This window comes from Dendropsophus ebraccatus, chromosome 2, assembly GCF_027789765.1.
Source record: "Dendropsophus ebraccatus isolate aDenEbr1 chromosome 2, aDenEbr1.pat, whole genome shotgun sequence".
Lineage (NCBI taxonomy): Eukaryota > Metazoa > Chordata > Amphibia > Anura > Hylidae > Dendropsophus > Dendropsophus ebraccatus.
Window position 1 is genome coordinate 192,749,019 of NC_091455.1, and position 27,853 is coordinate 192,776,871.

General features: G+C 41.5%; 1 protein-coding gene across 17 annotated transcripts in view; it reads left to right on the top strand.

Moving 5' to 3' along the window:
- Positions 1–27,853, top strand: part of PARD3 (par-3 family cell polarity regulator) — a 458,970-nt gene that overhangs the window by 252,153 nt on the left and 178,964 nt on the right. For 7 of the 17 annotated variants that reach the window (XM_069958961.1, XM_069958945.1, XM_069958951.1 and 4 more), the window contains 4 exons: positions 2,155–2,305; positions 9,082–9,271; positions 16,170–16,330; positions 22,920–22,964. In XM_069958961.1, the coding sequence (XP_069815062.1) occupies positions 2,155–2,305; positions 9,082–9,271; positions 16,170–16,330; positions 22,920–22,964 (547 nt within the window). The remainder of the gene's footprint in view (positions 1–2,154; positions 2,306–9,081; positions 9,272–16,169; positions 16,331–22,919; positions 22,965–27,853) is intronic. The other 10 variants (XM_069958948.1, XM_069958954.1, XM_069958962.1 and 7 more) reach the window with 4 other exon arrangements.

Here is a 27,853-nt window from a genome sequence, read left to right on the forward strand (position 1 = left end):
ATCTATCTATCTATCTATCTATCTATCCATCTCCTATCTATCTATTTATCTATCCATCTATCTATCTTATATGCTATTAATGTAGGTCGTAATTCTAAATGAAATACGTGTTGGCTCTGGGTTGTTACCCTAAGGCTGGGTTCACACTCAGTTTTTGCAATTCGTTTTTTTGAAAAAAACTGATGAAAAACGGATTACAAAAACGGATGCATTTGCGTGCATCCGTTTTGATCCGTTTTTCCATTGACATCCATTATAAAAAAAAAAACAGATCTGTTTTTTTTTGACGGACACAAAAACGTTGCTGACACTTTTTTTTTTTTGTCCGTTAAAAAATACGGATCCCTTAGACGTATGCTCAAAACGCAGTGTGAACCCAACCTTACTATTTCACAACAATCATATTGATAATTGTCTGCTTTTATGCTCAAACAGATCAATGGAAAAGCTATTGTTAGTCATTGATCTTTGTTGACTTTACCAACTAAAAATCACTCAGTGTATCAATATTTGCCTTTACCGTATTATAGTGCAAAGACGCTCCTGGCTGGGTCAGGAGAAAACTCTTCCCTGCTGGCGGTGAGGATCCAAATTGGATAGGTCAATTAGATTCTCTCTAATGGATGGTTTACCAAACCAGTGATCTGTTTTTCACATAGAAATATTGTTAAAGCGAATGTACCAGCAGGTACATCGCTTTGAAATTTTTACCAGCCTCCAGTTCTTCAGGGCGGTGCCCGCGAATAGACTTGCACCATGTGTGGGAAATGGGCCACGGTTCAAAAAAAGGACTGCGTCATCGGTATCCCCACCCCAGCACTGTTCTATTGATGGAAAAAATGTTGAAGCAATGGTACGTTCGCTATAAGCTACAAATTAGAATTCTGTCTGATCCCTTTTTTTAAATTATTATTTTTTTAATAATGTAAAGTATGTTGGAAATTGCATTTAATTTTTTGCAAAGACGTGGTGGGTATCGTCGGATTGCCTAACAAGACGTCTAATGATAAACTCTCTGCAAATGGATGCTAAGATGCTACAGGTCTTGAGTAGAGTCCAATGAATTTCAAGGGCACTCGGGCTGATCAGAACCCAAACGGGCAGCATTTGATTAGCGGTGGCTGCCGAAGTTGGATACAGCTCTAGGGAGTCCTTGAAAACAACAGGCTGCATTCATGTTTTCCAGGACTCCTTAGGGCTGGAATCCCTGATCAATGGGGTGACGATCAGCTGTTCAGCAGCCACACTTCGCAGTGTATAGAGCTGGAAGTAGTTAGCTGTGCCTACCGCGTAGCACTGGTGACGCTGAATGGCAGCAGGGCTGCAGTAACCCGGCCTGACCACTATCGGTAATTAATGGCCTGTCCTGTGGATCAGCAAGTAGTTTAACCCAGAAAAATCCTTTAAAACTAATTATAATATATAGATTCATATGGATAGAAGTATTGTATACTGTTATTACCAGAAAATTGTTAAATATAGGCATGATGTTTCTATTCAGTTAAATCTTTAATAGAATTTAATAAATGTGAAATTCAGTGCTGTAAAAAAAACTAAAATTTTAGCGTTTTAATAAAATGGTCTTCTGATTGTATTGTAAGCAGTAGACAAAGATTTGGGGCAGAAACCTCAGTATTTCTTATAAACTTATACAACGACAAAGCAATGCATACACACAATAACACATCATGGTACATATTTCATAGTATTGTAAATCCATTGTGGAGGAATGGAGATCTCATCAGTCAGCCGCATGCCTCATGGTGGGCGGCCATGCCGAAATATTTTATTTTTTTTGCTTTTGCTTTGCACATATAGGAGACAAATAGGAAGCTGGGGAAGGAGGGGGTTAAAAGACCATAAACATGTGAGCAAATTTGGCCTAATATGATCAGAGACATTGTCTTTGTGCTATTTATTTTTTGCTTAAGGGTGTTGAAATATGACAGGCGCTCCACGGGAGGTATACAACAAAGCGGCACAGAAAGTTGCCCATTAAGCAGAACTGTCAGTGCAAATTATTTTGGTACAGGGTGAAAAGTTCTAGCTCATTTGGTACCCAGCCGGGTGCAGGCCTCAGGCACGTTGTTATTGTTCCCCCATGCTGTTAAATAGACCGTCAGCACTGATATCCCTTCTCTTCTGATTCTACAGTTGGAGTCACCTGGAAGCCCCTCCGGGCCTGAATTGGCCATTGAAACAATGCTGGACGACAGGGAACGAAGAATTTCCCACTCTATGTACAGCGGCATTGAGGGGTTTGACGAATCGCCCACAAGGAATGCCACATTAAGTAGGATAATGGGTGAGTCAAGGCGACTCTACTAATCATGTCTTGTTTTTGTTCTTCTCCCTGTTCATTGAAGAGTGATTAATGCATTATTTACAGTGGTGACAGCCAGCATACAACATCCCCAAACCTATTTGTAAGGAGCGGGATAAAAAGGATTGTAATTTGATTGACAGTGTTTTTCCTAATGAAACAGGTGAAATGGCCCGCTCGGCTGTACGCTGGGACCGTTCTTTATTAGATTACCTTTTATTTTTCTCTTTCGTCCTATAATGGGCCTATTAAATTAGAGGATGTGCATTGGACATGGTAAGGCGCTTGATAGGACTTTATTAGTAAATCATTGAGCCCTCTCTTTGTGTCAGCCTTGAAGGCCCGCTTGTAATGTATGCACATAGGTCTATTTGATGTTTATTGACTCAAAAGGAAATGCCTCTGCTGGGAGAAGACTTCACGTCTGAGCCACCGATTCTCCGGCTGCATGGAGATAAATGACGATTGTTCTCCGGTAAACTTTTGTCGCCTTTTCGATTATTTGGTGTTTCTTCATTAATCTTTTAATAGGCTGAAAGTGCTCCAGATACTGACTTCAGCATCATTGTGCAATGCAAGGCTTTCCCACTTTTTGTATGTTAGCTTGCCTATGTCAGCACTATATACCTGAGATAAGCATTTAGTGGAGCATGGGTTACTGAACACTGGAAAGCTGCCACCGAGACATCTCTTCAGCTGTACACTAATATGCCAGGCCAAGAGGATATGGATTTTTTTTTATGAGACATGTTTTTTGTGATTTTTATTGTAGAAAACATTTTAATTGGAAATACTATTATCTGATACTTTCAATAAGGTGGCAGCTTGGGATACTCAATTGTCTAAAATGAAATAAATAAATACATGAAAAAAATGTAATCCAGTAATATTAAAAAAAAAAAAAAAAGAGAGAGAGAGAAATAATGTAAACTAATAATGGAAACTGAGTTAATCTATGAATAAAAGTATGCCCTAGCATTACACATCCCTGGTGATACAAAGGCTTTGTTCACATTGAAGTTGGATCTTTATGATTTCTATTATTGATGCTATAATAATTCCATTCTTGTACAATGTATCATTTTAAAATGGAATAAGAAAACTAGATGAATCGTCAAAAACATTGGTGGCGTATCACTATGTAGTAGCAGAGAATCCAGTTGCTTAAAGGGAAACTAACAACAGGTTAGAAGACTCTAAGTCACGTAACAATCGGTAAGGTGGGGAGAGGCCCGCAATGCAGCTCTATGTAAGAAAAAAAAGCTCCATAGACATTATCAGCACAACTCTCTTTTTCTAACCACACTGCAGCGCGGGCTTCTCCCCGCTCTTTTTTATATCAGCATGGGTCTGAACACTCAGACCCAGACCGATCAAAACTTTTGACATGTCTGGAGTTGGCAGCACTCCAATGCCTCTGTTCACACTGTAGGTTGTACGCTGCAAAAAACAAGTAGTGCAACAGCAACCTGCAGGTGCAAGCGCTTACCGTACGTACTTCCCCCAGCATACACACAATAAATACCTTCCCTATAGATATTAGAAATGAGGATCTTGGCAAACAATTTTATCTAACAGAGTGTACCATGTCACCACGTTAAGGTGTCCTTAGAGACATAGTCCTACTCAAGCATTCTCACACTAGCAATGGCCTCTCCTGGGCTAACAATAAGCCTATAACTGGGCAGATAGGATCCAAATAATCTCTTCTTTTAGCACCCTTGGAACATGAGTGGAGTGCAAGCCAACAGGAGGCAGCCCCCCCCATGTCTCTGAGGACCCCTTAACGTGGTGACATGGTATAATCAGATGGTCTTTCAAGATCCTCATTTTTAATATCTATAGAGCAGGTATTAATTGCGTGTATGCCAGGGGGAGTATATAAGGTAAGCACTTGCACCTGTAGGTTGCTGTTGCACTTCTTGTGTTTTATGTCTCTTTGACATGTCAGAATTTTTTTTACAAACGCTGGGTACACTTTAAATATCACAAGGAAAAGTGTAAACTTACATCAGCGCTGCTTGTGATCTGCTATTTAGGTCTCCAGTCTTCCGGCTGAATCTTCAGGCCTAACTCCTCCGGCTGTCATCATTGGGGAGGAGGCGAGGCCTGAAGATACAATCAGCGGCTGGAGGATGGAAGACCTGGATCCCGGATCACAAGCAGCACAGATGTAAGTTTACACTATTGCTTGTGATATTTAAACTGACAGCACAGATCATCGCTATCAGCCACGCATTACTCAATGTGTGGCCAGCAACGATAAATGTTAAAGCTTGCCCTAAAGAGCCAATCAGCCAAGAATCTGGTATTTTCCCCGCACTCAGCAGATCCATGTCACTTTTACACGGGCTGATTGTTGGCCACACTAGCGTTTTTAGCAACACTCCTGGACAATAATTGGTCCCTGTAAAAAGCCCTTCACCTGCTGTTATTTTTCCATAGATCACCAAACACTGAGAATAAAGGTAATTTTCTTACCTTCATCCTTCACCAAATCTGCCTTTAATCAATATGTACATCAGGTGGTTTGGTGCCCTGGGGGTTGGGGCTACTGTTCATCCATTTGGCATGTCCCCATTCTATATGCATTGTATTCTAAATATTCATTTGGCAGTCTGCAGTGATGAGCACCGGACTAATAGCATCCCCTATATTTTGAGAATGTTAGTCCCACTACCGGTTAGTCCCACTACCTGCTGTTGGTTTTCCTTTAATAAATATTATAGATGTTCCCAGCTGTTGCACTCCAGCCCCTTTAAAATTGCAATTTTATCCTTCTATCTTTGGTGAACCAATCTACTTTACCTATTTATTCAAATTGCGTTGAAGGAAAGGGAATAAAATATAATAAACTACATCTAGTTAAGAACAGTAAGGCCCATTAGCGCCCCCCCTCATTATAAGTCTGTGAAGCCTGTTTGGCACCATTTGTGTTTGCCATGTGATGGATGTGGCCACTCTATTTTTTTTTTTTGGAAACCCAATGTCTAGAGCCTAAGGCCTCACTCACACGTTCAATGATTTATCTGGGCCGCAGAACCTCCCGTCATTTTATTTTCTCTGTGATCCATGGAAAATTATGTGTATTTGCCTCCCTTTCCGTTTCCATATCCATAAAACGTGAATGGTACTAGTTTGCATAGACTTGATCATTACCGGTGATTTAGAAAGATGTAGATTCTTTTTTTTTTTTTTTTTGTTATGACTGATGAATATCAGTGACTTTTCGTTATGTATTTTCAACAATTCTTCTATTTGTAAAATATTTACAAGGCAAGAACGTATACATGTAATTGTAAGACCACAGAATGGGTAATTTGAGTGCCATCCATGACTTGCTTGGATTTCCTATTTCTCAGTGCATTAGCTCTGTAACGGTATAGATAATTTTCTACATCCTTTGTTAGCATGCAGCATCACGCTGGCTCTGTCGTCCCCTGTGGCCAGTGAGGTTATTAGCGCTTGCTTTGCAGCCATCCAGCTTTCCCATAACAGACCCAGTTAATAAAGACTTGTCTTGCCACAGGAGAACTGGGATTTACTGGCCAGCTCATCTTGGGATTAGTTCATAAGGATTTTCAAATTTAAAATACAATGAGCTGTTTGATTAAAATTGCTCCTGACATTAAAAAACATTTTTCTCTTCTTATTGGCGAGTCATTTTTTTCCCCTCCCTTCTTGAATATAAAGACCTAAGCAGCGCGATTAGATCATTCAGATTCCAATGTTTCTAATGAGCTCATTAACACCGGAATTAAGAAAAATAATGATTTTTTTGTGGTGTTCTTATAAATCGGCCTTCATGTTTGCTGTAAACATAGCATTGTAGGTTTTAGCATACATTATATTAGTAATAATGTGCCACTGTTATGTAGACAATTCTGTTTGCCATCCTAGACTGTATAGGTAGACAGTGTTTTATAAATTGGTTAAATTAGGTTCAGTTTAGGAGATTGTCTGTATATAATGTGACCATGGGTCATCTGGTTTGTTTCATGACCTAAAGCGAATGTACTAAGAGGTACATCGCTTTAAGATTTTTACATTGATAGAATGGTGCGAGGGTGGGGATGTCGGTAGTGCGGTCCTTTTTTTAACCACGCCCCCAGTGTGAAGAAACCCCGCCCCTCTGTGATGCAGCTCTGATTCTAATGGAGCCATGTCACAGAGGGGAGGGCAGGACATCACACTGGGGGCAAGCGGGCCAGACTTCAGTGCTTCAGGGTGGCCCGGAGCCCAGAAATAGACGGAGCCAGAACCGGGCGCAGTTCAAAAGAAGGACCACACCTCCGAGATCCCTGCCCTGACACCAGTCTATTGATGTAAAAATCTTAAACCAATGTACCTGCTGGTACATTCGGTTTAAAGATGCATTCCACATTTTTAATTCCTCCCCCCAGGCAGCAGGCTGGTGCATATACTTACCAATGATGATTGGTGTCCTATGGCATGGCTTCATTCACGTCCTACGGTGACATTCAAATCCTGCGTGCGAGGACGTCAAAGCATTTCTGACCCTCTTCTTTCTCCAAGGCTAGTGAAGGCCAAAAAGCAGGGTCTCTAATGCATCTCTATAAGATCGCTTTCATAGAGATACATTAGGGTCCTGACGTCCAGCCTCCAGCTGCAGGCCAGCCGGTGAAGAAGTCACATGGGCGCCCACGGGTTTTAAACGGACCATCATTGGTGGAATGCTTCTTTAAGAACTAGGAATGGATTTTGTAATTGTCGAAAAGCATAAAATAAATAAGACTCACTAAAAACTCCCTGAAAGTACAGACCAAGAAATGCACTTCCTGTTCTTCATCAGGACTTCGAATTATTTATTTTATAAAAAAAAGAATTCAAGACTTATGGGCCGTACATTACTTTTGGGCTTGAATTTTGGTTCTGCCATGAGAAAAACTAGAAAGCTGGTAGACCTTATTATCAGAGCTTTCCAGGAGCAAATCATTGATAGCCGTTCCTTTGGATAGGTCAGCTGTGTTTGATGAAGGAGTCTGAACCTCCAGATTCTTGTAGGTCAAAATGAAAGGACTAGAATGGAATTGAACAGCAGCATCGGGCAGATGAGCCGCTGTGCCTGTATAAACAATGAAGGGACCTGCAATGATCAAATCTTGATAGTAATAAGAGTAAGCCATCAGTTTTTCACTCCTGGAGTCCTTCGTGGTTCACGTTATCTCTTCAATATCTTATATGGGTCATAGCAGCCATAATGTTCGTGGAAACCAAGTAATAACATGGCTGGCAATTCTTTCATTGACTATAGGAGAATTCTAATGAAGATGTATAAAGTTACATTGCCACCCATAGACAATAAACAGAACAAATTATATAAACTTGTAATTTTGCTGTCACGGGAAGAGGCAAGATGTTACGTCTCAATTTTCACCCATGAATTCCCCTCGCCCCAGCGTTATCCCTGTGTGTATCAGGACTTGATAAATGCCTATTTACACAATAATGTTTCACCTGTTATAGCAATAAAGCATATCTCCAGGGCTGGATTCTTTATTTCTCCAGGCACAAGGCCAACCTTCATTTTTATGATAACCCATCACACCGCCGACGTCTCCTGCCTCTTCTGATCTATATCAATAATAGTTTGTTCCAGCGAAAGCCTTTATTATGTAACGTCACCATTAGCGCTAACAGTATTCCCCTTCTCCTAGGAAGATCACATTAATATCATTACTTTAGGTATCGAGGGAGGTGTAAAAATGTAATGAAGTCATCAAAATAAATTAGACAATTGTTGTTATCTCTATTAGTAAACTTCAGAAAGGAAAATTTACTGCAAAACCATTGACAGCACAAAAGGAGAACCAAAGTGTTCTCTGTCATGGCGGTAATGTGGCTGCATGATAGGCTTGGTGTCAAAGTATATTATTGATCGGAAGTGAATTCTTTGACTTTTTCTTTTGTTCAAAATTTTGTGTTTCCATTTCCTTTTAACCAGGCTTAGTCAATCTGCTGCTGCGAAAGCCGCGTTGTAGGGCATGGAGCCATACCCACTAGTCTTGCTCTTAGAAATACCTACTAACACTGTAATAGGTTGTATGCTGCTCTATTAAACATGACGTTAATATTCGGTTGAGTTGTACATAGATCTTCTTTCCCATCCAATCTATTCTTCATTGGAGTTTATCTTGTATCATACAAATTTAGACACTAGAGATGAGTGAACCTCAAGCATACTCTGGTTTGTCGGGTCTCTGCATTTGATTACCGGTGGTTGAACAAGTTGGATGTAGCCCAAAGGCTGCCTAGAAAACATGGATACAGCCATAGGCTGTATCCATGTTTTTCATCATTTCCAAGGGTTGCATTCAACTTCTTCGGCAGCTGGAAATAAAATACAGAGAGTTTGGGTTCTGGCACCCTAGGGATGTCAAACTCAAGCCCTCCAGCTGATGTAAAACTACAATTCCTACAACAGGCCAGGCTTTTAACATTAGGCTTTTAACATTGAACCTTGTACATCATTCCAGCAAGTGGGGGAGGGAGGAAGTGTGCATGCTGCAGCTCTGCATGGTCTCTGAAGCACTCATATATGTGCCTTTTGTGCCTTGTTCTAATGATTGATCTGGGTATAAACACTCAGGCCCTGAGCAGTCCAAACTTTTTCAAATGACAGAGTCATTTTAAATCCTACAGCCATTGGCCCCTATTGTGACGTTGAATCTTTACACTTTTATGACTTGTCCAGCTTAGTTTCCATTAAAATAATGCTTTGTCTTTTCTTCGTGCAGGTAAATACCAACTTTCCCCAACCGTGAACATGCCTCACGATGACACTGTGATCATTGAAGATGACCGGGCGCTAACGCTGCCCTCTCAGCTCTCTGACCAATCGTCTTCCAGCTCTCACGATGATGTAGGATGCGTTACTGACTCTGCCGGAGCCTGGTCCAAAACCGTAACTAGTGAATCTACCGAGAGGTGGGTATTGCCTAGATAAACAGTACTACAATATCTCACCATCCAGCATAAGATTTCTGGTACAAATAGCAGCATTTGGTTCAGAGACTAGAACAGTCAAGGAAATTAGCTTCATCCTAAAGCAGTCCACAAAAATCTGTAATTTTGATTTATTCGGTGTTCACTCCATCTGCCTCTGGGTAAAGGCCCCAAGTGGGATAAACCACTAATTATTAATGATGGAGGTCGTAGTGTTGCAAATTGCCTATAGACTCCACTTTGTTTCACAGGTTTGCACAGCTTTCAGAGCATAATGATACCCAAAGAGATGATCTTCGACATGAATTTGATAATTATTAGACAGTCTTGAAGACTCCAGTCCTCTCCGTGTAATTGGGGAATTATGCATTAATTTGCAAGCCTAGTAATTATGTACATCAATAAGCAAAATAAAGCTCTCGGTGGAGCCTCCTCCTAAGGCTGTAGTGATAATGAACCCGAGACGGGAGAGTTATTATCTGCCGCTTCTGCAGTCGGGCCTTCTCCTGAGTTTCCTTTGAGTAGATCAGCAAGATTATGGAGAAATGAGTGACGCTGCGCACCTTCCCTGTACTGCTCCGCTCAGCTGTTCTAGGCTCCTGCTCTTGGCTCGCGTTCAACCACAATTATTTGTACACTCTGTGTGACAGCATAGTCAGGCCGAACGCTTCAGTGGCTGTCACCAGGTTCATGCTGCTAAAGTCTTATTAACTGATGGCTACTGAATTGCTAGCTCCACCTAGCCAACTTTTTTTATATTGTTTCTTTGCCAACAGTTTTCATTAAAATTTAGTTACATTTCCTATACAGAATGCAACGGAATATTCAGTCACCTGATTCTGCTGTCCATCTACTTGAGGGATGGGCAAACTTCGGTGCCTTCAGCTGTTGCAAAACTACAATTCCCATCATGCTTGGACAGCCAAAGCTTACAGAGTTCAGAGCACAGACCTTCCTCCTTAGCATCTCCTATGCTATAGGGGGCTATCTGCAAGTAAGATTCGTATAACCTGCTGTTAGTTCCCCTTTAAAAAGTTTTGGAACTTCCGGCATCATGACGAATGATGATGCTGGGAGTTCGAAAACTATTTAAAGGGAGCTATCATCAGGTTATACGAATCTTACTTGCTGATAGCCCCCTATAGCTTGGGGGAAGCTAAGAAGGAAGGTATGTGTGTTACCTTCCTCCTCTGCACCCCACTGTTAGTAGGGGTAAAGTCTGCTCTGGAGCACCCTTAGGAGCACTGCCGTGTCATCCGGCCGCCCCTTGTATTGATTATCATTGGAAGGGGTGGGCCAGAGGATGCAGCAGTGCTTTGGATGGAGTGGAGTTTACCCCAACTAACCGCATGGGATTGGCGCAGAGGAGGAAGGTTACACGCATACCTTCCTCCTCACCGTCGCTGGCACTATAGGGGGCTAACAGCATGTTAGATTCATCTAAACTGCTGATAGTTCTCATTTAAATCTTCACGCTACTGTACTGGCACAGTGTGTCAGTACAGTAGTGCAAAGCTTGAAACAGTTTTGGAGCTCCCAGCAACATAATGGATAATGATGCAGAGAGCTCCGGATTCTGGTACGTAGCACATTGTCTGTGCACGGACTGTGATTATGGAACGTGTAAATGAGACAAGGAACACACGTTGCAAAAATGCTGCAACAGATATGTGGATCTTGCAGAAAGGGGAGGTACGTCCACAGCAAATCGGATATATGTGAATTTATCCTATCAAATCTATGAATGGAGACTCACTTCTGGATCGGGCTGTACAAACATAATGGAATTAAACACTTGGAAATACATAGATCTACGTGGGATTGATTATATAAAACAATAAGATAATTTATAATTAAAGCTGTTTTCAGGGTTTTTTTTTTTCTTCATTTGGTCCATATAAATTGATTCTATACGGCCACTGTCATTACCAGTAAATAGGAGGTGATGGCATCTTTGCAATTTATTTATTTTTTGCCTGTTCTCTATATGGAATGCAATGCTATAAATTCAGCCACTAGGTGTCTCACTTACTGGAAAATTGCAGTCAAGGCTCTGTTGCTAAGCACATTTGGTCTTTAGTAACAGCAAAAAAAGACCAAATACAGGAAGGGATGTCAGTTGGCCCAGTGAAGATGAATGTTTATTGGCCAGCAGCTGTACACTGTTGTAAAGGAGTAAATTAACTAATCTTAGGGTTCAGCCACCGTCTTAGAGGGAAATGCAGAAGCATGGGCGTTAACTTTATATTTGCTTGGATTTTATTTTTTTTAATGTCATGTAAGGTACACTTTATATTTATACAAATGTGAAATAATAGTAGCGATATTTATTAGTTGTTAATATCGAATAGAATTAAGCCTTTTAGGGATCCTCTTTGCGTACGGATGTCACTGTGGGCCGTCCCCGCTAAGTATGAGTTCCTCGTTCTCTGGTAGTCCCGTCTGTCCATGTAGTACATGGTCAGCCACTTGGCAGGGGTGTAATACTACATTTGTAAGACCAGACACGGCTTCCCCAGCAATAACAGCTGCTTGGCAGGTTTAGCGACACTGTTGGCAGCTAGAGCTCAGTATGTGGTTGGCATAAACCAGGTCTAGTCTATCATTATCTGCCAGGTGTATGGTGTAAATGGAGAATTCTCTCTGCATGTCATAGACAGCCTTAGATGTTATTTTTTTATGTGGCTGTCTCTTTACTTTGATCCTGAAAGTAATTTTTTCACAGCTCTAATACCTTGGTTGTTTCTGTATAGACCTTATGGTGGATGTTCTTCATTATTAGGATGTATTGGCCAAAGTCTTTTTAAAATGGGTAAGGTATGTCATAGCTAGATTTAGCCATCCGCTGCATTGTTAGGCTCGCTTTGTTAAAATGCATTTACCTTAGGATAGCTGCGCTGTTTGTTTTTGCTATCCCTGACTTAGACTGTGACCCAGGCTCCTTAATGGATGTTATAACTACTGCCGGTCCTCTAATTCAAGGAGTTCTCGGCACTATAAAAGCACATTAGTCATGGGGAAGTGCTCAAAAAAAGCAGGCAAAATGTTTTACCCGCATTATAAAGTACTAATAATGCGTCTTTCAGCAACGTAGCTCGCATCTAGATTTTACGGAGATAGATTTCCGGTCCACCCAAACCGGTGAATGGCCAAAGCTGACAAAGGCATAATGTTACTAGCCAAGAAGTGGATGACAAAATACAAAATACTGCTTCCAATAGAACACAGGTTTCCATTTGTGGAGCAACGGGTCTTTTTTTTTTTGGATTTTTTATTTGCGAACTAAAAGTACTTTTATAAATGGATGGAGTTTCAAGCAGAATAGTTCTTCTATGGGAGACAAATGCCACAAACATACGAAAAAGTGTTTTGTTTTTTTTGCAAAATGCTCTGACTTTCCATTTCCTACCAGGCATTGGTGTATACACTGGTTTGTAGCTGTGGCCCTTTACATGGAAAATCCAGCAAAAACAGCTTTAAAATCATCTGGTTTAAAAAAGTTATATAGATGTGTAATTTACTTCTGTTTAAAAATCTCAAGCCTTCCAGTACTTATCAGCTGCTGTATGTCCTGCAGGAAGCGTTATGTTCTTCTGCCACCTTTGTTTGTGACAGGTACTGTCCAGTGCAGGAGAGGTTTTCTATGGGGATTTGCTATTTCTCTTAAAGGGTTTGCCCAGCAAAATCTTTTTCTTTCAAATCAAAATGGAGTCAGAAAGTTGTATAGATTTGTAATTTACTTCTATTAAAAATCTTAAAAAATATTCCCATACTTATCAGCTGCTGTATGGCCTAGAAATTTTTATTTCCAGTCTGACACAGTGCTCTCTCCTGACATCTTTTGCCGAGACAGGAACTGTCCAGAGCAGGAGAGGTTTTCTATGGGGATTCATAGAAAACTGTTCCTGTCTCGGCCTGAGATGTCAGCAGAGAGCACTGTGTCAAACTGAAAATAAAACCACATTTCCTGCAGGACATACAGTAGCTGATAAGCACGGGAAGACTTTTTTTTTTTTTTTTTTTTTTTTTTTTTTTATAGAAGTAAATTAAAAATATATATAACTTTCTGACACCAGTTGATTTGAAAGAAAAAGATCTTCGCTGAAAACCCCCTTTAGTTCCTGACATGGACAGAGGTGGCAGCAGAGAGCACTGTGTCAGGCTGGAAAGAAAACACTACCACTTGCAGTTTTTTTTTCTTCTTACTGGAGTTCCTCTTTAAAATTAATTGGCCTCCCTGCAATGCCAGGTACGACCACTACTTAGTTTATGGAGCTGTGCCAGCTAGTAAGTAAAGATGCCACTCTGCTCACAGGAATCGGCTTATCGACAGGGGGTGCCCACTAATCGGTTACTGATGGCTTATCCCAAGAATAGGTTTTCAATTATAAAGCCATTGAAATGTATATCCTAGCTCAATAAAGTGGCCTTTGCGCCAAAAAGTAATCTGCAAAAAAGAAAAAATATGTAAATATGTAAAACGCTCAAAACAAACAGTTCTATAAAAAAAAAAAAAAACAGCCTCGGAGATGGAGCGGTTCAATTTCCTGCAGTCAGTGGGTTGAGACGGACAAACAGAGGGGAGACACATGTTCTGTACAACCTCTTGGTCAGAGCCAGAGACTTGGAGCATTCACCATGGACAAAAGGGGGTTATCCAAACAAGCCGGGCAGCTGTTCCGAATCACAGAGGGAAATGTACGCTGTCCAGCATGACATTATCTGCCTAATCCTTCATGAAAATATTATGAAAACAAAGTGTGCAATAAGAAGGGATTAATATTAGGAATGTTAATAATATGCAGGGTCACCGGGTGGCTAGTCTCTTCCCAAATCAGTCTTGGGGATGAGATGTGCATCTGCTGAAATCTGATGAATATTCTAGTAATTGGAAATAAGAGGGATGAATGTGTTGGTGGGATGCAGCTTAATGACGGTGCTCGGTAATAAGCCGGACAAGGTGACTTTCAGGACACTTAGAAATATTTGTTCGCTAAATCACAGCTAGGGTCACACTTTAAGCTAATGTATTAGATTCACGTCTGTAAATTCAATTTGCAATTTTTTTTAACAATAGACATGAAGGAAATTGAGGTTTTGGTAGTTTTTTTATGAAAGGAAAGTTGAGATAAATGTTGACGAGATGTATATGGCAACGGAAATGGAAATTCCCACTGTGTTGGATGTTAACTCTTTCAAGATGCATGCAAAACAAGGCAGAAATATTGAATTGGATCACACAGGAACTCTTAGAGTGGAGTGATCCAAAATTTCATATTGTTCTGCAAATATTCTTTGAGCCACAGGAACATTTATTATTGGATTTAAGGATTCTTTCACTTTTTCCCCCTGCACTGTGGATGTTTACTCAGCATGCTCAAAAAGACATGATTGTGAATGAATTGGGCCTTATTCTCATGGCTGCAAAACTTGTCCACGATTGCAACTCCGCCAATAAGTTTCTATGTGCCGATTCACACTTCCACAGTCTTTGCTAATCTGTGAATAGGCAGTGATCTGTGCTGCAAAAAAATAGGACATGTTGTAGTGTGGACCCACAGTCGCGGCAAAGGTCTATAAAGTAGTAGTCCTTGAGCTACAGACCACTATAGAGACACAAAGTGCTGCCTGCAATTGTGGGTTCGTAGGTTTTAGCGGTTTTCGTAAATTTAGCGGTTTTCATGCCTTATTTTACATCATACATCATGGTGCTTGTTCAAGTAAAAAGTGATATTTTATAATCTGTGGATTGTGCTAAGTGGGCAGGGCTTCACAGCAACTGCACCACTTAGCCCCGCCACCGTAGGCCCCACCCCTCCGTGGCGTCATTGACAAATAGGCCCCGCCCCCTCGCTGACCATAGGCCCCTAGGCTGGCCTGAGGCCCCGTTCCCACTGAGGAAAGGTAGCGGAATTCCGCAACGAAATTGTCCGCTGCGGAATGCCGTTAGCCTCCCGCTCATAATGGGAGTCTATGGGAGGCGCGCGCTCCTGCTCTGTACGCGCTGAAGAATGAACATGTTCATTCTTCAGCGCGTACAGAGCAGGAGCGCGCGCCTCCCATAGACTCTAATTATGAGCGGGAGGCTAACAGCATTCGTCGCGGAATTCCGCTACCTTTCCTCAGTGGGAACGGGGCCTAAAGGTCTAAACCCCACCGCCTCTAGGTTGGCCAACACCAATGGGCGTCGAGGGGGCGGGGGCCTATGTGCCGATGACGTCACGGAGGGGCCTATGGTGGTGCTGGCGGCGGGGCTAAGTGGCACAGTTGCAGTGAAGCCCTGCCCACTTAAAACAATCTGTGAACTAGCACGTATGATGTAAAATAAGGTATGGAAACTGCTAAATTTACCCTTTACACCTGTGTAGAGGAGTCAGAATGCAAAAAGGGGCGGGGGACAGTGTCACTTTAAGTTGTAACTGATCACTGGAGTGCTGGATTGACACCTTTTTCTATAGGATTTCTATTTGGGACACTGGTTGGCAACCTAGAATCCATTCATCTTTCTACTAATATGTGAGCTGCCACAAATGCACCCGGTCTAATGAAAGTTACAAATGAACAAAATTACAGTAAGTTTGGGGTCCATGAAACCCCAAACACTCGGCATTCGACTCCCAGTGGCTGGAGAAGATGGATGCAGCCCTATTTACTGTAATTTTGCTTATCTCTAAAAACTACGGACAGCTGTTTACATTGTCGCCCACGTATATGTACAGAAAGTAGAATAAAATATACAACTAGAACATGACCAGTTCGATATAAAGATGGTGTTTATAGCAAAATCCTGTTGGGTATATTGTAGTTTTGCTCCAGGTAGGGGAACTGTTTGTTAGTAATGATTCTGCGTCTTTCATGACCGTTCTTGTCTTCTTACCAGCAGCACTCTGAGCCCAGATGTAGATCCGTCCCTCGCCTTCCAGAGAGAAGGATTTGGACGCCAGAGCATGTCGGAAAAGCGCACTAAGCAGTTTGGAGATGCCAGTCAAATGGAGTTTGTTAAAACACGGAAATCAAAGAGCATGGATTTAGGTAAAAAATGTGTGTATTATTTTCCCTTTTATACCAAACCAATGTCCTATAAATTTACAGAAAGCTAGAAATGAGCACTGCAGGATTCCGAGGCCGTATGGTCTTCCCATTAAGCTGTGCTCATGGACTTTGGGGAATTTGCCTTGATCCCCTATCAGCAGCTGAGCATCCCTTGCAGTGTCATCTTTCCTCATGCCTGGGAAATAATTCCTAATAGTTCTAATTAAAATTCCTCCAATGCAATATTTCCATCATCACCCTGCTGTATATGTGTATGCGGTCGCGTACAGTATCTGGAATGTTAATGCGCCTTATTAAATGGCTTTACAAGGTGCTGCCTCCCAGAAGTCTGATGGGGAGCGGCCATTCTTTATAACACTAAGAAGTACATATTAAGATAGGATTTATCCTTCCTGACAATTTCATAGATAAAGAAGCTCAGCTTTTCCTTCCTCACTCAGTGGGTAGATTAATTCTCTAATTCCCCCCCTTTCCCCGATCCAGCAGGGCCCTGCCAGATGATGGGCTGTGCAGCAATAGGGCAAAGCCTTGGCTGTGCGTATGTGACGTCTGCTGTGAGTTGTGATAAGCAGATACTGTGACTTATTCAAAGGTCACCATCTCCCAGCTCATAGCCCATGCACTGGATCATAGCCGCATTATCTGAAATGCAAGCTGTGAAATATCAGGCTCATGGGCTGCCGCTCATTATTATGGGTTCACTGAAAATCTAAGGATTTCAGTATCTAAGTTTCCTTTTACTCATACAGCACATGCCAAGCAAACGTCACCTGACTTTTAATCCCTGATATATATGTGCGTTTTTATGTACATCTATCTATCTATCTTATCTGGATGTAGATATATATATATATATATATATATATATATATATATATATATATATATGTATGTAATGTATGTACATATATATGTGTGTGTATATATATATATATATATATATATATATGTGTGTGTGTGTATATATATATATATATATATATATATATATATATATATATATATATATATATATATATACACATACACTCACCGGCCACTTTATTAGGTACACCTGTCCAACTGCACGTTACCACTTAATTTCTAATCAGCCAATCACATGGCGGCAACTCAGTGCATTTAGGCATGTAGACATGGTCAAGACAATCTCCTGCAGTTCAAACCGAGCATCAGTATGGGGAAGAAAGGTGATTTGAGTGCCTTTGAACGTGGCATGGTTGTTGGTGCCAGAAGGGCTGGTCTGAGTATTTCAGAAACTGCTGATCTACTGGGATTTTCACGCACAACCATCTCTAGGGTTTACAGAGAATAGTCCGAAAAAGAAAAAACATCCAGTGAGCGGCAGTTCTGTGGGCGGAAATGCCTTGTTGATGCCAGAGGTCAGAGGAGAATGGGCAGACTGGTTCGAGCTGATAGAAAGGCAACAGTGACTCAAATAGCCAACCGTTACAACCAAGGTAGGCAGAAGAGCATCTCTGAAGGCACAGTACGTCCAACTTTGAGGCAGATGGGCTACAGCAGCAGAAGACCACACCGGGTGCCACTCCTTTCAGCTAAGAACAGGAAACTGAGGCTACAATTTGCACAAGCTCATCGAAATTGGACAGTAGAAGATTGGAAAAACGTTGCCTGGTCTGATGAGTCTCGATTTCTGCTGCAACATTCGGATGGTAGGGTCAGAATTTGGCGTCAACAACATGAAAGCATGGATCCATCCTGCCTTGTATCAACGGTTCAGGCTGGTGGTGGTGTCATGGTGTGGGGAATATTTTCTTGGCACTCTTTGGGCCTCTTGGTACCAATTGAGCATCGTTGCAACGCCACAGCCTACCTGAGTATTGTTGCTGACCATGTCCATCCCTTTATGACCACAATGTACCCAACATCTGATGGCTACTTTCAGCAGGATAATGCGCCATGTCATAAAGCTAGAATCATCTCAGACTGGTTTCTTGAACATGACAATGAGTTCACTGTACTCAAATGGCCTCCACAGTCACCAGATCTCAATCCAATAGAGCATCTTTGGGATGTGGTGGAACGGGAGATTGGCATCATGGATGTGCAGCCGACAAATCTGCGGCAACTGTGTGATGCCATCATGTCAATATGGACCAAAATCTCTGAGAAATGCTTCCAGCACCTTGTTGTATCTATGCCACCAAGAATTGAGGCAGTTCTGAAGGCAAAAGGGGGTCCAACCCGTTACTAGCATGGTGTACCTAATAAAGTGGCCGGTGAGTGTATATATATATATATATGCCTGGATTTTGCATATGTTTTCTTTATGTACAATATTATTTCCCACAGCCCACCAGGACTAATATTTGGACTATTCCAATTTTTGCTATAAGTAGAGAATGGCACATAGTATAATCCTTATCCAGGTTTAGAAAAAACACAACTACTTTCTTGTAAAAACAGTGCCACCCCTGTCTCCCCAGGCTTTGTGTGGTATTGCATTTTAGCTCTATTCATTTCAATGGTACTGAGCTGCAAACCCCACACCCAAAGTGAAGACAATGATTGTTGCTGGAAGAAAGCTGCTAAGTTGTTCTAAGCCTGGATAACCCCTTGTTTTTCCACCAAGTCTGCTAGTCGGAATCTGTATAAAATAAATAAGCCATAATTTCAATGGATACCGTTGCCTGCAGGAAGTTTTTTCCAATATGCAACTTGTTACTGTTTCTCGTTAACAGTGTAAAAGCTACAGAAAAAAGGAGTTTGGACTTTGCATAAAGTCCTTTTATAGACAGTATGGATTACCACAGCCCATCAGGGCTAATATCATAAATGTTCCAGCTCGTATAATGAGCAGTTCCCGTTATAACATTAGGAAATAGCACTCAAAATAATCCCTGAAATAATTGCGTCAGCTTCTCTGAAACGTTCACTGATTGTATAAAAACAAACAATTCTGGCCCATAATTTTATTCTGAATCCAGTGTGAGGCCTACCTGCAATGACATCACATGATGCTGCAGCCAGTCCTTGGCCACAGCAGTCTAGTCCTGTATATAAGTGACTGCTAAGGGCCCTATTTTATAAAGCGATAATCAGCTGAATCAGGGCGATTATTACTCTGTGCAATAAAGAGAACGAGCGGCCAATTAAACTAGCGGCTGATTGTTTCTTTCGGTTCAGACCTAAAATCATTGGGCACCGACCACACATTGCTATGTGTAATAGTGATGCGCGACCGACGACTGATGATTCTAGCATAAAATAATGAATATTAACTCACCTTTACACTTTTCCGGGCGTCCTCGAAGGCCTTCCACGCTGTGTGCAGCTCTGCCTCTGCTCTGGTCTTTGCAGTGACAATCGCAGCCTGTCTCAGCCAGTGATTGGCTGAGCGGCTGGCGACCTAACACTGCAAAGACCGGAGCTGAAGCAGAGCTGCACACAGCGCGGCAGGCCTCCGAGGACGCCCGGAAACACGATAAGGTGAGTTAGTATTTATTATTTAACTATGTCCGTGCAGCCCTTGCTTCCCGATAATAGCTCAGCAAACGAGCGTCGATCTACTGTTTATTATCTAACTTAGGACGCTTAGTCTAGTGACTGGTTGTAGAACACCACCACCACCACCTTCCACTTATGTGCATTTTGTTTAATTTTTTTTTTTTTATTCTTAACAACCCCTTTTATGACTCCAATAAACATTATATTATATGCAAGTCTCATTGTTAGAATGGGAAGTTCCAATGTTATCCCTGGTGGGCTGTGGTAAAGTCATATTGTTGATGAAAGCACTATATGTATAGGTCAGGCATCTTCTACCCTAGATTTTATACTGTGGATGAATGACAAAAGAAGGTTTTTTTTATTTACTTTCAGACAGCGAGTCTCTGTGGACATTGATGGCCAGCAGAAATTTCCTGCATCCAACCCAACCCGTTCATAAAAGTAACAATCCAGTAAGGCTGGGTTTACGCTTTGTTTTTGCAATCTGTTTTTTGCCAAAAAAAAAAATGAAAAGATGAAAAAACATGCATTTGTGTGCATCCGTTTTTCCATTATAAAAAAACCCAGATCATAATGGATCTGTTTTTTTTTGTTTTGTTTTTTTTAACGTACACAAAAATGCAGTCGACCTCATTTTTGTGTCCGTTAAAAAAAAATAAAAAAAAACGGCTCAAAACTGACGCACACAAATGCATCAGTTTTTTTTCCGCAAAAAGCAGATGGGAAAACGGATTGCAAAAACGTAGTGTGAACCCAGCCTAATATGAGGCGTTTACTTGTTGGACTGTCATTATGAAGTTGCTCATTGGAAAACAGTTTAATGTCAATGGCCGTCCTATGCATAGATTTGCCCCGGTCCCGGGTTAATCGCCCAGGCGCACACGGATAGATCTCACTGCAGATTCTATAACATTAGGTCAGGAATCCGCAGGAACTGGCCAAAACTCTTGACATTCGATTCGCTGCTACTGAAACAAAGTGTTTACTTTTAGATTTAATCTCAGCCGCTATTAGTTTAATTGACTGTCTGTGCCAGAGTACTTATGAAAGCAATGTGACTTTGCCAGCCAGTGGAGAGCAAGGTATTATTTCTCTGGGATAATAAGATTAAATGGCTCACAATGTAGAACCTTAGATGTAATAATAAGGCCAATCAATAGTGTGGCTGGATACAATTGTGCCGGACGTGGATATTTGCATCTGGCAGAAACCTGAAGCAGTATTGTCACTAAATACTAAGCTGGTACCTGCATACTGTACCCTGCACTATATAGAAGCCCCGAATTCTGCTTTAACCCCTTATTTTCTGGAGACTTTCAATGTAATCCTTTCCCTGGTGTAAGGGCAAAAGGCAATTTAACTCGCTTATATACAGATGACTGAAATCCCGACTTGAGTGCATGTAACCAAAGCGCTAATATAAACTAATCTGGTGGTATTCTACTATGTTACTATGTTACTTTTCTATTTCTTCCACACATAGAAGGGGCTGTCTCTTTTTGCAGAAATGACGTCACTCTTGTCTATGGGGACTATAGATTAGGTATAGCAAGTCTGTCTGGATCGGAAGATCTAATGCATATGGCTGCTTCCTGACTCCACCCCTAATAACAGATATGGGTAGAAGGGTTTGATAACTGTCGGCCAAGTAATTGTTCGACAGACAATTATCTCTCCTGTCCTCCCCATACACAGGAGAATTTCTGTGATCTCTATAGGGAGTGGTAAACTGCAGCCAGACAGCTCTGATGGCGGCTTGTCTCTCTGAGAACAAAGGCATTGGGGATATCCACTGAGGATATCTGTTGGTGGAGTTTTGGAGAGCCCCATACACTTCATACTGATGGTACAGCCAACAGAAATATAAAGTGTGTGGAGTACTTTTTGTTCTCGGGGAGATAAGCCACCATCATACGACTCCGGCAGGAGTTTTCTCCTCCATTCATTTTATATATATATACTCAGCCAAGCATGAACAATAGAGATCTTAAATATATGGCCAGCTTAAAAGGGACTTTAAAAAGACTTTAATACTTTTCCCCTATACACACAAGATCTTCTGGATATAGCGAGACACTGTATGCTACCTCCCACAACTGATAGAGACAACAAATGGAGCTTCTCCGTTCTGATGGGACACACTGGGACTCCTCGTTTGAAATCCTAGGGGCCCCAGTGATCAGACACGTAGCCCCATCCTTGTGGATAAGTGTTACTAGACTTGAGACGACCGCACCAAATTCAAGCGAGTCTGTCTATGCTGCAATACCAGACATGGCCCAAGAAAGCATAGTGTCATCCATTGTTGTGAATGGCATATGTGCCATATGGGGACAAGGCATGTCTCATTACACCTAAAAGTCTGAAAGGAGACAATAGAATACATGTATGTAGCTATCCTGTACCATGCTATTATCTGCACATATTATCCCTTTCACAGCTAGTCACCAAGTGCACTATATATATATATATATATATATATATATATATATATATATATATATATATATATGGCGTTCTTCTTCCTTGTAGCTATAGTAATTCAGTTACTATATTTTACCTATCACAGCCACATCTGAGACGTATTGTCTCTACATGTCCCCATTCCTTCACTTTTTTGGCCACAGGCAGTGTCTGGTCACATTCTCTCCATCAGATACAGCAGGTCTGATGTCTACAGGCGTACGCATGGATATTATTGCCCATACACAAAAAGCACAACGCTCGACAGACCAGAACTAGTATAGTGTAGTGTCTCCTTGTAGGAATGGCTGTGCTGATATCCTCTAATACGGTTATTAATAAGCCGCCATTGATCAGCGTCCTGGATAAGATGCATCATCGTGACTCTGTTTACTAGCAATGATCTGCTTGGGGCATGAACAGACAATGCAAATAATTATTCGTTTAATTCTTTATATGTGGGTGATGCTAACATGTACAGCGATGATAACGCAAGTGCCTGTAATGCCTCTACTGCATGGAGGGCTTCAGTCTCTTAAAGGGATTTGCATGAGACATCTCATATTAATGTTCCTATCATTTGTTTGCTGCATGTGGAATGTGGGCACTAACCGGGCTAACCTTCTTACATTTACCTTTTTAACAGTAGCTGACGAGGCTAAGATCAGTGCAATGGCTGACCACAGTACAGGTAAGAGATTATACTGTTGCTATAGAAATCCAGGTCAAAGCAGATTAAGACAGAAGTAGCATTCACAATGCATGTCGGCATGACCTTTGTAAGGCTGGCATGCGCCTCTTACACTCTTAAGAGTACTCATTACAGAATTGCACTGTTTGACACGCGCTGTGAAGATCTGACCAGTGCGTACTTGATTTCTTCAGCGGCTTGAAGTGTTCTCTCTGTCTTATTTTTCTGTTCAGGTTCCGGTGTAAGCCATTTTCTTCATACGTTGCCTAACTTCTTCTTAAAGGGAACCTGTCACGTTAAAAGTGCGGGCAGATCTGCCAGCATTTTGTCATAGAGCAGATGAATATATAGTTTTGTGGGAAATGACTGTGAATTTAGTAGTCCAGTGGGTGGTCCTAATAGTGCAGCTTTACCGGTATGAGAATGCATTTGAAGATAGCTGTTAGTCAATGAATAGGACCGCCCACTGGACTCTTAGGCCCAGAATGAGCAGAGGCCTAAAAAAATAGTTCTAATGAATGTTTTCTTATAAAATATCCATCAATCTACTCAGCTTCTCCTTTTCTGTAACGCATGCCATATAGCATGACAGTGAGACAAGCTCCTATTAAAGGGAATCTGTCAGCTCTATAGCATGCCCAGAGATGCAGATAGGAAGATAAAACAAATGATGGCTGTAATGTTATGAAATTACCTGTTCTTTTCAAGCTAATAGAGGTGGTGCTGAGTGGCAGCATGCATGCCTCCTCCACTCTGCTTGGCTTCCTGCACTGAGTTTTATATGCCAAGGCAGATTAGGGGTAAGAGCCTGAGGAGGCAGGCATGCTGCTGCAGCATAGCACCACCTCTATGACTCTTGATCCTTGAGCCCTGGTATGGAGCTGAAGATTTCCAGTCTGAAAACCACTTTATTCATATTGCAGATTCCAGCCAAAAATAATGTCTTCTGCCTATTTTCCCCCTATTTGGTATGCTCCAAGATATACCATCACTTTAGGGTTCTGGATTCTGACTTATGAGCCCCCCACCGTTAAAAGATTAAAAGTGGTGTAGCCCATACACTATTTCTCCCTGCGTTCCTTCTGGTTGGGCAGAGAACTGCAGCAAGTCCTATTCATTTTCTATATTGGTAGAGGTCATATCCCCAGTGATCATACAGGGATGAAGAAGTCTCATGGCTTTAGTTTTAAGGCCCTATTCCACGGAACGATTATCGTCCGTAGCGACGATAATCGTTCCGTGGAATAGGGCCTTAAAACCGGTGGAATAGAGTGCAACGATCAGCCGACATCGTTCATGTCGGCTGTTCGTTGCAGTCGCAAGCGACTGATATAGCAGCGATCTGCTGCCGTCGCTCCGTTGAATAGCTGCATCTGCAGCAGACGCTGCTATATCCTATGGGCTGCCTGGACGATCAGCGATCCCCCGGGCAGCCTACTGCCCCCCCCCCCGCAGCTCCCCGCCGCCCCCTCCCGCACTCACCCGCTCGCTGTAGCCGCGTTGAATAGCGGCGGCAGCGAGCGGGGAACGGGGAGCAAACAAGCGCCGAGAGCGCTCGTTTGCTCCTCTAAACGACCTGTGGAATAGGGGCATTACTGTCGTTTTAAATTTTTTTTTTTTTTTTTTTGGCGGAAATCAGTAGTACAGGTGATTTTAAGAAACTTTATAATTTGGTTTATTAGCCAAAGAAATTCATTTTTATCATGAGGGGAGGGTTGGAGGGAGATGAGGCACCAAAACAGGACAACAAAGAATTTACAGCTGCATCATCGGGATATATCTCCTCTGAAGTCAGCATTGACCTTTCTGACCTCTGAATACTGGCTTTCACACAGGTCCAGCTGTGTAATCCTTTGTTCTCTGCTGCTGACAATTCTCCCTCCTCCCCCTCCCCCCTCCATAAGTTACATAGGGAACGTCTGATGTAAAGAGTCGTGATTTCCTAATAATGAGCAGTGAATGAGAGAGGAGGGAGGGGGGACCTGCGGAAAGTCTTTTTGAATGCAGATAATGGCATATTTGCCTAATAAACCCAATTACAACGTTTCTTAAAATTGCCTGTACTATTGATTTCTGCAAAAAACGACAGTGACACTTTAACAGTGGTGATAATGAAAATATATAGGAGCTGCTGTATGATTAGGTTTTACGTCTCCTTATCCTTAGCTTAAGGGGTTAACGTATATTCCTATGTATAGAAAAATCTGACTCAAGAATTACCATAAATCCATAAAGGTAGAAGATGTAGCCCATATCTGCTACAGATTATGTATTGGATCTAGATTCTCTCCTAAGAATATTTGCCTGACCCTGAACTTACACCTCAACTTTTCCTTAACGGGAAGAATTATGCGATCGCCATTAGTCGATAAATTATGGAGTTTAACAGCTTTCATTTTTTTTTTCAATGATCAGCTGAAGAAAAATGACTTCTGAGTAATAATGTTTTTTTTTTTTTTTTCCCGAGCAATTAAAATAATGTGCCGGCTGCAATTATGAGTTTCTGTGATTTATTAATCCGCTTTGGCTTCTGACCTTTGGAATGCTATTTTAATTAGGCCGAAACCGCTCTTATGTGGGAACATCGCTCTTATATTGGATACACTCCATTTGCACTTGCTGCACTGCCGGCATTTTACATCTTCTAAATCTGAATTATTCTCTTTTTTACTGTCTGAGATCCAAACCAGAAATTCCAGGAATAATGTATTTTTATATATTAACATAACAAAACTATATATTACAATGGATTCCAAGATCTGTACGTCAGCAAAACACATCTCCAGTATCGGAGGTGGGAAATAGGTTTAGCTTAGAGGGACTGTCTGCCCTTAAAAGCACCCTTTTTCCCTAAATAAATTAAAAATTCTCAATTGTGTGATAATCTGATAGCATATACTTATAATCCTCTTAAGGAGGTATTTCAATGTAATTACAAAAGCACAGAGAAGCCTCCTAAGAGTGTAAAATACTAAAATGCTCGGGAGCTCTAGTACATCTGCTGTGGTACATCATGGTACCTCTATGACGCGCTCTCCCTGCTCCGCTGATGATGATCCACTCAAAGCAGCCAATCACTGAGTGGATGTTGAGCGCCATCAGACGAGCAGGGAGAGCGCATCATCAGGGGTAGTAAACAGAGGTATTGGAGGGACAGCGCTGTATTGGGCAAGGTGTATTTGCTCTACTTTATTATCTAAAAGCATACCGTTCTTTAAAAAAAAAAAAAAAAACAGCAACTTTTGACTTGTTTGAAATTTTGATCATTGGGTGGTCTCACTGCTGTGATCCCCACCAATCAGGAGAATGAGCGGGGACTAGATTTCTGCACTTCCCTGCTGTCAGTCATATGGAGTTATAATGGAGCTGCTAGAAGTTCTCCTGTTTGGGGGGAGGGCTGTTTAGCAGTGGGACCTCGACTCGACTTTTTTTTCTTCTAAACTTCTAAGCTGTAGTTGTTTTTATAATTAAATTGGAATACGCCTTTTAAAGTAGAAGTCCGGGGAAAATTTTTATCAAAGTATTGTATTGCCCCCCAAAAGTTAGGAAAAACAGAATTTTTCTAATACAAAGCTCAAACTCCTCTGCGTAGACATATTAGGGGAACCTTAGTATATTCAAATCCCAAATTGACATTTCATCTGTAATATCACGCTTGATAAAGGCCATTACGGTCAAAACGTTGCCCTTCTGTACCAGTTTTTGTAAATTTTGGATTTGACTATATTATAGATGATTGGACTGTACTTTTATCTTGCTACTTCCTGTCTATACTGGGATTGTAGGCTTAACTGTGTGCATCCACACTCTACAACATAGAAACATAGAAGATTGTCGGCAGAAGACCACCACTGGGTCCATCTAGTCTGCCCTTATATTATTTCCTCTCTTTTTATCTTAGGATAGATATATGTTTATCCCAGGGAGGTTTAAATTCTGTTGTTGTAGATTTACCAACCACATCTGCTGGAAGTTTGTTCCAGGTATCTACTACTCTTTCAGTAAAATAATATTTTCTCACATTGCTTCTGATCTTTTCCCCAAATAACCTCTCACTGTGTCCTCTTGTTCTTGAGCTCAGTTTTTTAACAAATGAGCCTTGGACTTCATTCCATGTTGCATTTGGAACACTTTGGTTATAATAAAGGAACCTGTCATGACTTTCACGCTGCTTGAACTATGTGTTATCGAAAGGGGGGAGGGCTGGGTGTCTTTTTACTACCTCACCAGCCTTGAGTGATAGACTTCCTCTTGTGTTGGTATAGGGCAGTGATGGGGAACCTTCAGCACTCCATCTGTTGCAATACTACAATTCCCATCATACCTAGACAGCCAAAGCCATATCTTTTGGTTGTCCAGGCAAGATGTGAATTGTAGTTTTACAACAGCTGAAGTACCAGAATACCAGTGCTTACTGGATGTTACCAAAAATGACTGATCACAGCATTGATCTGTGTGTCAGTGGCCGAAATTATCATTCGCTTTGATGACAAGGATGTCCCGGTTTCCATCATAACAAAACATGTCACGGTGTCATTTTCCAGACTCTGATGATTATCCTAACAGTGAATTATTAGGACATTGGTCTGATTGGGGTCATAATCTTAATGTGTGGGCCTAGTCATTTTAAAGTAGGAGCCCAGACTGACAGATGAGGAGACGCTGCCAGGTAGCTACAGACTGGGACTATAAGTAATTGTGTAAGAAGATAACTATGCATTGAAGCTCAGACAGGAGTGTTAACGCCTGACGGATGCGGAAATGTTAACAGAATATGTTGCCACAATGCCTGTCTTTATAGAACAGTTATAATTGATTATTCACGATACATTGTTTCCCTTTATCTTTGTTAATGTTAACCAGTCTGTTCCTACACCGAAGGCATTAGG